The sequence below is a fragment of the Lagenorhynchus albirostris genome, chromosome 20 (assembly GCF_949774975.1).
Source record: "Lagenorhynchus albirostris chromosome 20, mLagAlb1.1, whole genome shotgun sequence".
In the NCBI taxonomy this organism is placed as follows: domain Eukaryota; kingdom Metazoa; phylum Chordata; class Mammalia; order Artiodactyla; family Delphinidae; genus Lagenorhynchus; species Lagenorhynchus albirostris.
In genome coordinates, this window is record NC_083114.1 from 11,866,221 (window position 1) to 11,882,373 (window position 16,153).

Sequence of the window (16,153 nt, forward strand, 5' to 3'; positions counted from 1 at the left end):
CTGGGCCAGGGAAGAGGAACCCCCAGTGCTGCCAGCTGCCGCCTCAGAGCCCGGCAGGTACATTCGCCACCTCCTGGGGGAGGGCAGAAAAGCAGTTCCCCAGACCTCCGTGAGCCTTGCCCTCAGCGTTTCCACCTCCTTCCACTGAAATAAAAGTCTGGGATGCTGACAAGGCCTGCTGGAGTTTGCGCACAGACCTGCAGAGAGAAAACAGTAAGGGGGTCCTGGACCAGAATGTGGTCCTGGGACTTGGGTCGCCTTCCTCTAGCCTGCGAAGGGAGCTGCGGGACAGAGGGGCTGTGCCAGCCAGCCCGCTCTGCGGAGGAGATGTGCTCCCCTGGGAGGTGAGCGGCGGCTGCCGTCCAGGTACGTCGGCCTCTGGGGAAGGAGCAGTTTCACTTGTGCAGTCCGGGGGCCCAGATGTGGGTTTCGTCTGTGTGAGACCACCCTCTTCAGACGTACGGGGTCCCATCATAGTGGACAAGCTGTCTGCTCCCTGCCAGAGGTTGCTTGCACCCAGGGAGGTCCACGTACCAACCTCTTGCCCTCCTCTTGACAGACTCCCTGGCCTAAGTGGGGTGAGCTCTGGGGCCTGGGAGAGGCCTCGACTGTCCAAAGCTTACTTCCTGTTCCCTGTCTCTTCTGTGAGGTGGCCAGTCCTAGGGAAGGGGTTCCCTGGGCTCTTTCAGATCTGCAGGCTGCGATGCTGGAATTGGGCATAGTGTAGGGGACCACATATTCTGCGTCCAAACGGAGCCACTCTTGAAAGCGAAAGAGGAAGCTATTACTAACTATGCCGGGGACAGCAGGCAGAACTAGGACCATGAGGCGCAAACCTGGACGTCTGGTCTCCAGCTCAGTGTCTGTGACTAGGCGCCCCCTAGTGGTGGTTCGGGCCAGTCACAGGCCAGGGACGCATCCACGCAGGGCACAGGGCTGGGCATGAAGAGTACACCTGAACAAGGCAATCGTTGTCCTTTCGTGGACATGTTAATGGGGAGACAGGTCAGTTCCTTCATCTGGACTGTGAAGGGATTGGGCTTAACACTTCCCAGCTATAACATTCTATAGTTCTGTGACTCAAGTTTAATTTTGAAAAGCAGGTTTTACCTCGTCAGAGTCCCAACATTTGTCCTTGATTGTCTCTGTTTTTTATGCTTCGGGATAATTGTTGAAACTCTACAGTAGATTTAAATGAGATTGATCCTTTTTAAAGGTATCAAAATCCACTCATTGATCATGTTTTAAAAAAAAAGGTCTTAGGGGAAAAAAGCAGATACGGGAATCTACTGAATATGTGACAGAATCCTGAGACCGATAGGTAGAATCTGTCCTGTGAACAAAGAAAAGAAAATGCAAAACCAAAGCCCTTCAACCCAGGACCATGGGGGCTGATCTAGGCCAACCTAGAAGGCCTGTGACCCGGCTGGTCCTTGAGGGTGCAGGGAAGTCAGCTCAGGAAGGTCAGATCTGGAGAGGCTCCGGAAGCCTGGCTGGGAAATCTAGACTTGGTCTCCAGGCAGTAGGGAGCCACGGAGGGTTGTGGGCTGAGACTGGGGTGAGGAAACCAGCAAGGGACCACAATGCAGGAGAGTGAGACTGAGATGAGCTTAGAAAGGAGGTGAGGGGGGATTTGAGAGGTGTGGATATAAATGCCTGTGAGTGTGTGTGAGTGTCCTCGTGCATGCGATGTTCTGACCCCTGAGGTCCCTCTGCCTCTGGTGTCCCCTGAACAGGAAGGATGGGTGTGGTGAAGGAGGCAAAAGCCCGGAGCTCCCCGGCGTCCAAGAAGATGAGGCTGCGTCCTGAGCCCCTGCATGCGCCCAGGGCCGCCCGGCAGCACGCTCATCCTGCGCCTCCAAAGGCCCACTGCCCTCATGCCAACAGCCGCCCCTGCGGGCAGGGGGCTGGGGACTGTGGCCCCTCTCCCGGCCCTCCTCCCCTGTCGTGCTGCATGACCTCCACAAGTGCGTGTCCAGGGACAGGATCGGAATGTGTGTCACCTGGGGTTTGGGGGGGGTAGGGCTCCCACAAAGCCTTCTGTTCCCTCCTGGCTCTCCCTGGCGGGACCCATTCTTTGGGGAAGCTGGGTGCCCATGGTGCCTTAGAAACCTCACCAGCTGGTTGGCAAGGCCCAGGGGCAGGAGGCAGGAAACCAAGATGACAGGTGGAAGCCTAGTTTGCTACCACCGCAGAGGCCGGGTGGGCGTGGCTCAGCCGCCACCTGCACGAGGAGGGGTGTACCCTGCCCTCCTCAGGGGGGCGCTGCCAGAGCTCTTGTCTACTGAGAACACTGACGTGGAGGCTCTGAGCCCTTGGTGGGTGTTCCTGGGCCTCACGGGGGCGGGGGCCAGTACTGGAGAATCCAGGTTCCTCTTTCATTATCTTTTTTTTGGTAACTTGATGGGGGAGGTAGGTGCAAAGCTCTGCCTGGGAACACGTATCGAGCTCTCCTCCAGCTTTGGGTGGTTCCCAGCGTACCCACCATCACTTGGCAGCCAAGTGGATTGGACTGGCCTTCCCGGATTGTGTTTCACACTCTGGAGGATGGGCTGAGTGAGGCTTGGAGCAGAGGCCCGAACCAGGAACACCAGCCTTCCCTGCCCGCCTCCCTCCCTCCCCCCGTGGCTCCCCAGAGCCCTGGCTGCCAGAGATACCAGGGCTGACATGGACCGAGGGCCCTGGACTCACAGGGCTGTGACCTTGCAGATGCTGGAGTAACTGAAATCCAGGCTGCGATCCAGCACCGGCCTCCCCATCTGGTCCTGGAAGCTGCCCTCGCGTTCCAATGATGAAGGACCAAGTGCCCAGGTTGGAGGCCTCGCTAGAGCTGGAACCCTGGTGGGGTGTGCGCGCTGGCAGGTGGCCACGGAGAGGTGGGCCTTCTGTCGCTGGCTCACCCCAGAACAGTTGTCATCCCACCTGCTCAGAGCTGGAGCTGCCTTCTCTCTGGGATCAGTGCCTGGCTTGCTGGCTTGGCCTGGACTGACCAAATGCTGAAGAGACTGACCCCCAAAGGAAAATGAAGCAGGACTCACATACCTGCCCTGAAGACATGGGCCAGACAAGGGATTTCAGTCACCCTCACGGGGCTCCTGTTGCAGGAGAACTCTGTTCGGAAGGGAAGGAGGTGGGGCTGGAGGAAGGCTGCATCCCGCGTGTGTCTGTGCCTGTGGGTATACATCGCCTCTCCATGCACGCACGCCCGTGCGTGCCCATCTGCTGCACACAGCATGTCTTGCACCAGCACGTGCATCTGTAATATAGTGTCTATGTTTATTTAAGGCTCTGAGCAGAACGCGGCCAGTTGTCACCGGGTCCACATTTCTCCCTGCTCCTCTGCACTAAGGCATTATAACCCAGGGCTTAAACAATAATTCGGTACTGTTCTTAAGAACACTTTTTATAGAGTTCATGGGAGGCCATTCACGGATCAGCAGGTTTTCCCTGAGCATCTCTGTGCTGGGGCCTTGGAGGGTAGGGGTTTCAGGGACACGCTCCCCCCTCGCAGAGCTCCAAGGTGGGCCCGGCTTCATTGCCCACGCTCACCCCTTCACTGAGGGTTTGGACTGGCATCATTGTTTCTGAATGTAGCACAAGGGATGGACAGACTCCATAAGAGTGTTTTAAAAATTAACTTCCTAGGAAGTGAGTTAAAAATAATAAAAGCCCTTTCCTGAGTTAAAACAAAACAACCCCCCCAAAGCTTGGTATATGTACCTTTTCTGCATCTGGGTGTGGCTTTGCTAACTTTTCTGCAGGGGTCTGAGTAGGGCAATAGTGGAGGAGCTCTGGGGGTGGGAGAGGGAGGGAGGGAGGGTTGATTTGGAGGGGGAGGGGCTACAGTCCAGGATGTGGCTCAGTCTCCTGGGTAGGTCTTGTGGCCCCTCCTTGGGAAGAACAGGGTGTTTGGGAGCCAGTGCGTGGCCCGTCAGGGCATCCTGCCTGTTTTGCAGGGGCCCAGGGAGGCCAGGGTCTGGTCCTTGGGAGCCACTGCTACTCCTCATGGGGCAGAAGTCCCAAGTGAAGGCTCACAGGAGTCCCTGTGGTACAGGCCAGTGTCCTCCCAGTGCCCCCTTAGCCTTGGGCACTGGTACTAACTGTTTGGACCCGGCAGCTCCCTGCTCGTAGGAGGCTTCTCCATGGCCGTGATGAGAAAAGTCATCTTTGAAGTCAGATAGCCTACATCTTGAATCCCAGCTTTGCCATGTAATAGCTGTGTGCCCTTTGCAGGTCATCAGAGGAGTCTCAGCTTCCTTGTTGGTACGATGCAGACAATATCGGCACCTCCTCGTGGGGCTCTTGTGAGGTGAAATGAGGCATTTGTGCCAAGCATCTGACATAGTGCTTGGTACATAGTAAGTACTCAGCAAGTGAGACCCTTAAAAAGCAACCCAAAGACCTTTCTGCCTCTGGGGCTGCCTGAAGCCAGCCTTAGAGACCCGAAGCGCAACACGTCCTGCGTGACTGGCATTTGCTCATCTGCAGAGCTCCTCACCAGGTGCTACTGGAGACCAGCCGGAAGGAGATCAAGCCAGAGGCTGCCCATCATGGTGATCAGTTTTTCTATCTGAGAAATGGAGACCAAAGCTGCTGCTGCCTGTTTCCTGGTCGTCCTGCAAAGGTCCCATGAGGGCTACACCAAGCCCTCTGTGGGAGGGGGTCCTGGCCGCCAGGCAGAAGTTCCCCAAACGCCACTCCCTCCCGACCCTCGCTGTCCCTCAATTTTGGACCCACCACCTCTCGCTTCCTTACTGGTCTCTGGCTTGGTCCTCAGTGCTCCAGTCCATCCTCTTACAAGCTGCCAGAGTGGTCTTTGGGCACCCACCGGACCACGCCCACCCCTCTCAGTGCTCAGCCTGGGGTTTGAGGCCATTGCCATTAGCCTCCCGGGCCTCCCCGGACGCTCTCCTGACCCATGCCCCGCCCACCTTCCCTCCAGCCACTTCTTGCTCCCCACGGCTCTTCAGACTCACTCACCCACTCCTCCCAGACACGGCTATCCCCCACCCCTGCCTCCGTTCATCAGTGTCGGCCCCACCCTCCAAGGCCTATTCTGCAGTCGGGAAAGATCCTCAGGTTGGTTCATCCCAGGTGTTGGTCACCAAACCTCGTGCCTGGGTTTGACAGTACAGATTGTCACGCACAGGAGCTTCGAATAGGACCACGATGTCATTTTGCCACGAGGACAGCCACTCTACGTGGCACGCTAAGGTAGGGAAACTGAGGCTCGGAGTCACACAGCGAGTTAGGGAAGAGCCAGGCCAGAGCCCAGGCCTCCTGCCCACACCCCCACCCGGGTTCCCACGTCAGCGGCTGGGAAAGCCCGAGAGCCCAGTGTACGGGGAAGGACACCTGGGAAGATGGGAGATGAAGGTTGCGCTCCCAGGCCTAACCACGGGGGAGCTGAGCCCAGGCCAGGGTGTCCAGCTGAAGGCTCGGGGCAGTCTGAGGTTTGCCCTGGGAGGTTCTGGTTCCTCGCGGAGAATGTCTCTGGGCTCCAGATCCCACAGGAACTTTGCCCGGTCTCTGCTCCCCCCAACCTCTATCATCCTATATGGTCTCAGCCTGAAGGAGAGGAGGGATGGGTGGTCAGGGCCACTGAGGGTTCCAGTTTTCCCAGGGGAACACCCAGATGCACTGGGACTCATATATACACGTCACAGGTTATAGATTCCCTCCCCTGCCCACAGGCTGGCACAGCTACGCAACCTCCCCTTGGGCAAACAAGCAGGCCTATCTATGGGGCTGCCTCCTGGGCCCCTGGGGATCCACTGAGGGAGGCTGGGGAGCCATGCGGTGGATGGTACTGGGTCCTGGGGGTCAACTGAGCCCCAGAAGGAGACCAGGAGGGGCTGGGAGGAGACTATCCTCTGTCTCACCTGCAGAATAAAGCCCTGGCCGCTCCCTGCCCTGCTTCAGCCCCCTGACGGACTGGGTGTCCATGGCTTAAATGACCACCTCCTGTCCCTGGTCCCTTCCTGCGCGCGCGCGCGCGCACACACACACACACACACACACACACACACACACACAGACTGACCTGGATCTGCCCTCTGAGGTCTCAGATACATCCACTTCTCCAGCTAGCATGACCCAGGGAACAAAGTCTGGGACCTCTCACTCTCCAGGGCAGCTGCCAGTTCTCACCCAGGTTGGGCTGACAGTTTATCATTAGCCCATGCCAGCTCTGTGGTCAACTTCCATGCTCTCCCCACTGCCTAGGCCCCACCATCTCCAGGTCACCTCCTCCAGGAAGCCTTCCCTGGTCCACAGCCCCAGAGGCACCCTTGGCACGTGGTCTGGTGTCTGGTTCATCTCCTATAAGACTGGAAACAAGGCCCAGGGATTGCAGCCTTACCTACCGGCTGAGTCACTTTCACAACTTGTTATCTGTCTACTCACTGATCCGCCATGATGAAGACCATTGGAAAAGCATCTCTCAACTGAATCGCAAGCGTGGGACTTTCCCTCTGGGAACCCCATTCTCTCCACCTGATCCCTAGTAAGCCTCTTCGCTAGCCTGTATATCTCTGGCCTTCTCTGTTCTTCCCTCCCTGCTCCTCAGCCTGCAAACTAGCTCAGGTCTTCCCTTAACTATTTCCCAATTTCCACCGCCTTGGCTTTCTGAAGGCTGCTGTCCCACACTCCCAGGCATACAGGAAGAGCCCCTCCTGGCTTCTCTCTCAGATGCCATCTGCGCAGACTCCTTCTTCCCTGTTACTTCCTGGCTCAGTGTGTCCCGTCCCCAGCAGCGCTGGTCCCTGCTTGCTCTGGTGACAGTGGCTGATGCTCTCTGCACTGAGAGCCCTTTGACAACCCCTCCCCCCAGTCCTTTGGTCTCCCCAAGACCTTCCCTTCCCCATGGCCTAGGCACAGGTCCACACTGAAGGAATGGAACCACAACAATGGGGAACCGCAACATGGGAAGGGGCTAGTTAAACTTCTTCGCCCTCGGTCTCCCCCAAGCGCAGGGGATCAGCCTTGAGGCACAGAGCTTTCACAGGAGAGGATCCACATGCTCTCAGGTGCTCTCATCTTCTTTCAGGTAATCTTGCCAACATCCACCCACCTCCCTGGGAAATACACCCCAAAGCTGAGAGAGCTCCCAGCTGTAGTCTGCCCTCTCCCATTCCCAGTTCAGTGTAAACATCAGTTATCGACCTGGCTACATGCTAAAATCTCCCAGGGAGCTTTTAAAAAATCATCCACCCTTAGAGATTCTGATTTATTTTGGTCTGGAATGTAGTCTGGGTGTCAAGGTTTTGTTGTTGTTGTTGTTTTAACAAACAGACTTTATTTTTTGGAACAGTTTTAGGTTGACAGAAAAAATGAGTAGAATGTAGAGTCCCATACTCCCTCTCACCTGCCTCTCCCGCCCCCCAGTTTCCCCTGTTAGTAACATTTGCCTTAGTGTGGTACTTTTTTTTTTTTAAAGGTGGATATATGACATAATGTATTTTTAAAAAATGTTATTTATTTTTTTATTTTGGGCTGCATTGGGTCTTTGTTGCTGTGCGTGGGCTTTCTCTAGTTGCGGTAAGTGGGGGCTTCTCTTGTTGCGGAGCATGGGCTCTAGGCGTGCGGGCTTCGGTAGTTGTGGCACGCGGGCTCCAGAGTGCAGGCTCAGTAGTTGTGGTGCATGGGATTAGTTGCTCCGCGGCATGTGGGACCTTCCCGGACCAGGGCTCGAACCCGTGTCCCCTGCATTGGCAGGCAGATTCTTAACCACTGCACCACCAGGGAAGTCCTGTCTGTGACACTTGATCACTTCTTTTATGAAACTCTCCAGTCTGTCTCAGTATCCCACTCTCCTGGTTTCTTCTATGAATGGAAAATTATCCAGACATTGGAAATAAGAAAAAGGAATAGGAAAAATAGCCACACTGATGTTGTTTCAGTATAGTGCCGGCTGCTCTCTAACATGCCTGTTCCACCTGGGATCATCTCATTCTCTAGGGAAGGATACCCTGGTTTGACTTCCGATTTACTATTGATTAGGGTATTTTACAACTCTGTAAGGGCAGAGGTTAATTTATAGAAAATTCACAATGAGCAAATAATTCTTTTTTTAAATTTATTTCTTTTGAGTAAATAATTCTTGTCCAATAGTAATGCAAATTTTTTCTGTCTGGTAGAAAAGGGAACCCCAAAGTTTACAGTTTCTTGCCTTGCAGAGCATTAACCTCCGTGGTTAAATTCATTTCAATATTCCTTTGATTGACCAACTTGGTATTCATGCTCAAATTCTCTTTTGAGCTAGTCTTAATATCTTCCTGGGGACTTCCCTGGTGATGCAGTGGTTGGGAATCCGCCTGCCAATACAGGAGACATGGGTTCGAGCCCTGGTCCGGGAAGATCCCACATGCCGTGGAGCAACTAAGCCCGTGCGCCACAACTACTGAGCCTGTGCTCTAGAGCCTGCGAACCACGACTACTGAGCCTGTGTTCCACAACTACTGAAGCCCGCGCGGCTAGAGCCCGTGCTCTGCAACAAGAGAAGCCACCACAATGAGAAGCCTGTGTACCACGATGAAGAGTAGCCCCTGCTCGCTGCATCCAGAGAAAAGCCTGCGTGCAGCAAGGAAGACACAACACAGCCAAAAAATAAAGTAAATTTATTTTAAAAAAAGACCCAATGCAGCCAAAAATAAATACATAAATAAATAAATTTATAAAATCTTACTGATGTCCTCATTCATTAATGAGGATTAAAAGCTTTGACGTGTTCATTTAATATTTGGGAGTCATGTTTTTTAACTTTTTTGAAAATTGTTCTTTGCCGCTACTAGTGTTGTGACCTCACCTCAGCAGGCTGCACTGAGGAAAGGAAGGGGCAGTGGGGGTGAGTTAGGTGAACAGAAAGGTACAGGCATCAAGGGCTTTTCTGACAGGAGTCTAGGACCCCTGGTGTTTGCTGGATGCCCTGGCTTGCCCTGGATTCCTGATTCTTATGCCAGCCAGAGGTCCCCCAGGGAGCTGGTTCTCCTCTAAACTGTGCTGAATTGCAATGCCTGAGTCCTCGAGGCTCTTACCCTGCAGGGAGAGGGGCCTGCGCAACCTTCTCTGCTGGCCTCCTGATGTCCATAGCTGAGGAGGGATTGCTTCCTCCTCTCCCCATGCCCCACCCCCTCAGGCCTATGGAATACATGTAATGGCGCGGTCTGTGACTGTGGCCCAAAGCTGGCCAGCTAAGCACAAACTTTCTTTAAAATGTTCTTTAAAATTCATGCAAGTGCATTCCATGCATTTAACCCAATCTTGTAACTACTATGTGTCCCTTTCATCAAGGAAAACTAGCCCTCTACAGAGCTCCATCTCGTGTTTGCTCTGTGTTTTAGACCATATTTAAAAAAAAGCAAAACCAACCAAACAAAAAACTATGATGTACTGTACCCCTTCTGTTTGATTCTGTATCTACATATAATTATCTCATTTAAGCCTCACAACCTCCCATGGTGGGTAATGACCCATTTTACTGATGAAGAAATTGAAATTCCAAAGGGTTAAGTAGCTTGCCCAAGGTCACATTTGGTGTAAGGGGCAGAGCCAGCCAGCTTGAGACCCAGGTGTGTCTGATATTGATCATGTTCTCCCTTGGTTTATAATTATTTGCTTCTCCATTGTCAGAGCTGGTAAGGCCTTGGAGACCCTAGGATCCCACCTCCACCCTCCTCAGATGGGAAGACAGGACCAGAAAGGGGTCAGAACTAGCCCAAGGTAACACGGGGAGGAAGGTGCAAAATCAGGACTCAAAGCAAAAACTGACCAGTGGCGCCCTCTGGAAGCCTAGAGGACACTCCCTCTCTCCCAACCAGGTTCTTGTTAGAAATGTCCGCAAGAAACCATGCTCAGAAGTCTCCAGTAGACCGAGCCCTTGGGAGACACGAAATTAGCGTTCAAGCTCACTACCCTCTTGGAGTCTCAATTTTGCGGTATGTAAAATGGGCCAACTATTGGGAAACTTGAGACAAAGGTTGTCAAGGCAAGTGCATTGTAAACCTACAGACTTGCCCAGAAGTGACAGACCAAGGCTCTGAATTCTGGTTGCCAAGGCTCACATCCGGATTTTGTCCTTTAAATAGCCTGTCACCTTGGGTAAATTTCAATGCCTCAGTTTCCTCAAATGTGAAATGGGGATAGTAAAAGTAGAAACTTCATAGGGTTGTTGTAAGGATTCAAGCACTTGGAACAGTCACTGGCAGGTAATGGTAATTCAGTAAAATTAGCTTTGATTACAAGTTTACTGCTCAAGGTGTAGCAATTTTCTAAGCCCAGACTGTAGCGAACTGCTCCAGGCCCCGCAGTGGGGTGGCCCTCCAGCAGGCCCTGCCTCCGTTCCCACTCGGTCCCGCCTCCTCTTCACCAGATCCCGCTCCAGCCGGCCAGGGTTCCTCCCACCACCAGAGGACGTAGGCGCTGAAGAGAGCCTTCTAGCCGCAGCAGGCGACGCTCTAGGTAGCGGCTGCTCTGTGGCCTGTGGCAGTGGCGCTCTAGCCCGCGGTGTGCGGGGCGAACTCTCAGTGGTGCGGCCGGCGGGCGGCGATGGCGGCCGTACGGGGCCTGCGAGTGTCGGTGAAGGCGGAGGTCCCGGCGGGGCCGGCCTTGGGGCCCCCGTCGCCTGAAGCAGAGTCAGGTTTGGACCGCGGCGAGCCGGAGCCCATGGAGGTGGAGGAGGGCGAGCTGGAGGTCGTGCCGGTTCGGCGCTCGCTAAAGGAACTGATCCCGGTACGGGCGGGGGGCGGGGGCGAGGGCGAGGAGGAGGTCGCTGAGCGAGTGTCCCGCGCCGGTGGGGGCCGGAAGGGGAGGTGGCCGGGGCTGGGGGAAGTCTGGGGAAGGGATGAGGGGGGCGAGCGCCCGGGGGGCGGGGGCGCCAGGCTTGAGCAGAAACGGGTAGCAAGAGAAAGGACGCTGGGGCGCCCGGAAATGGGTGTTGAGGGGGCTGGAGGAGTTGGGGAAGAGCTGGGGGGTAGTTGAGGACACCCCCTTCGCTGCTCCTCGGAGTCAGTCTGTGCAAGAGTGTGAATGAGGAGGGGTTGGGCTTATCTGGGGGCTTGAGATAAAGGGCGAGCCCCGGGCGGGAACAGAACCAGGAGCGGCCCAGAAGGAACTGTCGAGTGGAGCGGGCATCCCGGTCTCTTTGTGGGTCCTACTCCGGTGGAGCTGGTGTCTGTTAAACATAGCACTCGCGGTTTCCCTTGGGAGAGCTGGGCTTGTCAGCTGCAGAAACTCTGTGTTTCTGTTGTGACTTGAGGGTCATCTTGTCCCCGCGCGGCTCCGCTGTTACACCGTGGCTCCAGGATCTCAGCCCTTAATGAAAACAAAACATCAGTGAACCAGCAGTGGTCCTTGGTCCCTCTTTTATCACAATGGGGATGCTGAGAGGTGTTTTTGCTTTTGGTTTGGTGGTCTTGTGTCCGGTTCTTAGGGCTGGTCTCAGGCCTGCATGGCTTCTCTCATGTACTTAATTTCTCACCTAACATGGACTACTTTTTAGCACATGTCTGCTAGTCTTGCTTTTAAATTAAGATTATGGAAAAAGATTTTTTTAAAAAAGGTAAGAGCACTAAAGACAGTAAATTATAGTGACTCTGGCAACAACAACTAACATAGTGGCATTTTACCATTTACTACATTATATCATTTAAAGTATCACTGAGATTGTGAAGTAGGTGTTATCATCCCTTCATTCCTTCAATTCAACATGTACTTATTGCGTCCCCCACTTAGTGCCAGCCACAGCCCTAGGCACTTGACCAAGATCAAGACCAGACTGTGTCCTGGAGTTTATGTTCCAGTTGGGGGGACACAAGTAAACTAATAATTTACGGTAGTGGTGAGTGCTGTGGAGAGAATAAAGCATGTTAATGGGATGGAAGTGTGCAGAGGGCAGGGAGGGTGTGCAGAGCAGGAAGCAGAATGGCATAGGATGGTCAGGAAAGTCCTCTGAGATGGTGAAATTTAAGCTGAACCCTAAGTGACAAAAAGGAGCCATCCATGTGAAGATGTGGAAGAGAGCGTTCCCAGCAGGGGCAACAGTAAGTGCAGAGGCTCTGAGATGGGCACGAGATTGTTTTGTTGGAGAAAGGTAAAGTTCTGTAGCACAAGTGGGAGAGCAGTTAAAAGAGGTCAGAAAGGTAGGCGGATACCACAGAGGAAACCTAGGCCCAGAGAGGCCAAAGGAATTGTACAGTGTCATGTAATCAGTGAACGTCAGAGATGTGATTTGAGTCCCCAGGCTTCCAAATCCCATCCTATTTTCATTGCACTGTGCTGTGTTTTCCCCAGAAGGTCGAGGTGAGTCCTGACTTTCTGCATTTTGGTGAAGACTTGTGCTCCATCTGGTGGCCTGGCACAATGAATTTGTCCAGTCTGGGTTGGGGAGATAAGTGACTGTGCATCATCTTGGATATTTTTCATGAACGCCTTTAGATTTTCATTTACACGGATACCTTCAGTAGATGGAATTACTTTAGGTTGTGGATAGGCCTAGAAAAGCCTTCTTGGTATAGTAGTTGATTGCTACATGGAGTCACTGGGACAGGCTTCCCCATAATATGAGGTTGTCAGGGCGGGGGAAGGATTGCTGAAAAGAACGACTGTCCAGAAGGAATGGGTTGTCAGGCTGTTGTTTATCATGTGCTTGTCGTCGGTTGCTCGTTAGCAATTCTCACCCATCCCCTTCTTGTTAGGACACAAGCAGAAGATATGAAAACAAGGCTGGCAGCTTCATCACTGGAATCGATGTCACCTCCAAGGTAAGACAGACCATGATTAATTTATTCATTTTGAGAAGCAGGTGAACTTAATGAACAGATCTCTAGGAGAACAGCAATTATTCTTTACCTCCTTTTTTCTTTTGTTGTTGGATTGAAACTTTTTTTTAGGTTTAAATTTTGTGTTATACCGTGATGCCTTCATGCATCCTGAGAACATTCAGACAGCATTTGTGTGTTGTTGAATCCATGAGAAGATATAATCACTGTACCTAGATGCCTGTAATTAACCATGTTCAAGAAAAAGTTCTGCACTGGAGTGCTTTCTTTATGCTGTCCATTCTTTAAAAATGTGTAAACTGTTTCCACTTTAAATGAAGCAAAACGTGAAAGTGCCTTGCACATAGTAAGCCCTTAGTAAATGTCTTTATTCCTCACTGGTTGAGGCCGAGAAAAATACGATTTCCTGAATGTGTGTGTGTGGCTAGACTTTGAAGGCCAAGTGGACTGAATTATTCCCAGTACCTGGGAGTATTGCCTTTTATCTAGTGATTGCTGTTACTAGATTACCAGCTTCACTGTAACTCTTTACAGAACAAAACATATTATTTTCTTTACAATAAACAGTTGATACTTATTTGTTGCTTTAATTGTTGATGATATTCAGCTTAAACATTGTTTCTGATTTTAATGTGTGCAATTAAGTTTCAAACAGAGTTTAAGTTACAATTCTGAATAAATAATACTGTGTTACTATATTGGATGTGTGAAAGCAAAAATAAAAATAAGTATGTCATGCTAACTTTTTTGTGTTTTATCTGGGTCTCAATCTCTGATTGCTTAAAGGCCAAAAGAAAGAACTGATCATCTTTTTTGACAAGAAAATAGAATAAAGTGAAGATGTTTTCTTTTTGTAATTGAAAAAGAAGTATACAGTACTCTTCTTAAGCCCACACCGTTTGCCATTATATGAAACAAATATATGGGGGAAAGGGTGGTAGCCAAGAATTGGTACTTCAGTCTTACTAAAGGAAGGTAGATTAGTTGTTTCCACTGGGAAAACTTAAGTGAAGAAAATTAGCATAACTATTGGGAAATAACAGAATTGTTGCTGCTTTACCAATCCCCACAAGCTTTCTATAGTCAGACCTTCAATTAGTGTGGCAAAGTCAATATACAATTAGTGAAGCTTCCTAAAAGCTATCAGAAACCCATAGTTGGACCTGGATTTATTTTACCTCCTGGAAGAAAAATTTAGGAAACTGATTGTTTTGTTTTTTAGAGAGCATCAATGCTTCTTGTCACTTATAGATGAAAACTGGCAATTCCGTGGGCACAAGTTTAGAATAGAGGAGAGAGTTTCTTTGCTTCAATGTTATTTTCAAATGCAGAAAAAGCTTTAGGGAGTGGACTGCTCAGGCAGACATAATGTGATAGGTGTGATTACCATGCACACAGACTTTGTGAAATGGGGGTGGTGGTGGGGCTTCTAGAAATAGTACTGAGATCAGAAGATCTGCCCCTTATTAGCTGAAGTGCCTCTAGCAAACCTTTTAACTTTCTTTGTGCCTCAGTTTCTGCACCTGAAAAATTGGAATGTTAAGATTGTTTAGTTACAATTTGTTTACATGATTCCTAATAATAAATGTCAAACCATTATTCATTACTCACTGAATCAACAAATATTCATTGAATTCCTGCTGTGTCCCAGATAACAGTGATAGGCAATGAATCATTGTAGAGATTATTACAAATTATAGCACTATTAGTGTATACCCTCCCAGTCATTGACTGTGAATATCTAGTTCTTTGCAAAAATTATTAAAGGCACAATGTTGCTTATTTCTTCTAAGTTACTTGTCACTGATGCATCATTTTGTGTTTGTGATTTAACTTTCCTCTTCCATGTTTCACTTCTTTGGCTTTTTCTATACCTTCTAGGAAGCAATTGAAAAGAAAGAACAGCGAGCTAAGCGCTTCCATTTTCGCTCAGAAGTAAATCTTGCCCAAAGAAATGTAGCCTTGGACCGAGACATGATGAAGAAAGGTACAGGGTGTTCGGGGGGAATTTTTCCACATTTTCCCAGAGAATGACTTCTCCCTGCCAGGGCCTTATGCTTCTGGCCTTGCCTTGCGTGTCCAGTCCTCATCCAGATACTGCCTAAGGAAGGAACTGGTGAATTCCCCATTTCTGAGGTGACCTGTTAAAGTTGAGCTGCATTAGCTGTCTCTCAGATGTCAGAGCTGGGAAGAAGGAGATTGTCTTCTCTGAGAAGCCCCAGAGAACGTCACCTAGTTGGAGGCAGAGCTGAGATTAGAACTGTGCTTTTATGGACTCTTACTCATTTTCTGCTTTTAACATAGAAGTGTTAACTTTTCTTTGCCTTTAAATATAGTGGGAGTGTATCACAGTGAGACTGTCTTTTAGGGGAGTCAGATTGGTTGGGGGGATACCATTAATACTTCGGTTGATACAGGCTTGTGATTTTATTTTATTTTTGTGTTTTGTTAGGGTAAGTATCATGCTTCCTGAAATTCACCCTGAATTATCATATCTAGTAATCTACCCCAGTTTTCGAAAGCAATTTATAAATAGAGGGGAAAATTATTATTACCCTTTTAGTGAGTTCACAGTCATATTTATTATTCCATAAATGCAAATGACCGCCCTCTGTTGTATTTGCAAATTTGGGATTTGTGAAGGGCTTAATAGGCAGCCTTCTGAATGCATGTTAAAGGTCTATGCTCTGCTGTGTGAGTTTCTCTGGGCTTGCTTGTTTGATAAAAACATGTTGAATGAATGAAAGAATAGCGACTATTTGTTGGGAACTTGCTCTCTTACCAGGCACTGTGTTAATTAGCGGGTTACATATTTGTTTCGTACTCATTTCTCACAACAACCCCATGAGGAATGTATTTTTATCCCTATTTTACAAAGGAAACAGGCCCAAAGAAGTTAAATAAATGCCCAGGTTTACATAGCTAGTAAAAGTAGAGTCAGGGTTAGAACCTGATAAACCAGATAAACCCTGACTCTAAAGCCTTGCTCTTAACTGCTTTGCTCTGTCGCCTTACAATATGTGATATGATCCCAGAGACCCAAACCTCCTTCCACGCCAGTGGGCAGAGTGGCTCGGATGCAGAGCTCAACTCTGGAGCTGCTTTACTCCTTTTTTCTGCATAATGAGTTCAGTTTGGAAATACGACCTTGCTTCCCTTGCAGGCCAGGCGTCCAGGCATCTGCTTGAGTGGATTTTTCTGTTTCAGGAAAAGTCCTGTGAAGGCATAGGCATTCATGTGCCTGCACGGTCTAGACCCAGGCAGGTGTCGGAGGCCTTTCTTACAGCTCCACCTTGAAAGCCCCCGTTTCCTTCTAGTCCCGTAAGCAGTCCTTGTGACATCTTGCTTCTGACCTTGCTCATGCCGGTCACTCTGTT

General features: G+C 50.5%; 2 protein-coding genes across 10 annotated transcripts in view; both read left to right on the plus strand.

The window, feature by feature from the left end:
- The window catches only part of CAMKK1 (calcium/calmodulin dependent protein kinase kinase 1), a 33,557-nt gene extending 28,699 nt beyond the window's left edge, over positions 1–4,858 (plus strand). For 2 of the 6 annotated variants that reach the window (XM_060133694.1, XM_060133691.1), the window contains exon 16: positions 4,234–4,858. In XM_060133694.1, the coding sequence (XP_059989677.1) occupies positions 4,234–4,318 (85 nt within the window). In that variant the 3' untranslated portion in view covers positions 4,319–4,858. Of the gene's footprint in view, positions 1–156; positions 367–1,736; positions 3,690–4,233 lie in introns of those variants that run through there. The other 4 variants (XR_009537492.1, XR_009537491.1, XM_060133692.1 and 1 more) reach the window with 4 other exon arrangements.
- Positions 4,859–10,536: 5,678 nt separating this feature from the next.
- The window catches only part of NCBP3 (nuclear cap binding subunit 3), a 29,293-nt gene continuing 23,676 nt past the window's right edge, over positions 10,537–16,153 (plus strand). For 3 of the 4 annotated variants that reach the window (XM_060133683.1, XM_060133685.1, XM_060133684.1), the window contains exons 1-3: positions 10,537–10,728; positions 12,693–12,758; positions 14,658–14,763. In XM_060133683.1, coding sequence (XP_059989666.1) covers positions 10,546–10,728; positions 12,693–12,758; positions 14,658–14,763 — 355 coding nt within the window. In that variant the 5' untranslated portion in view covers positions 10,537–10,545. The remainder of the gene's footprint in view (positions 10,729–12,692; positions 12,759–14,657; positions 14,764–16,153) is intronic. The other variant, XM_060133686.1, reaches the window with a different exon arrangement.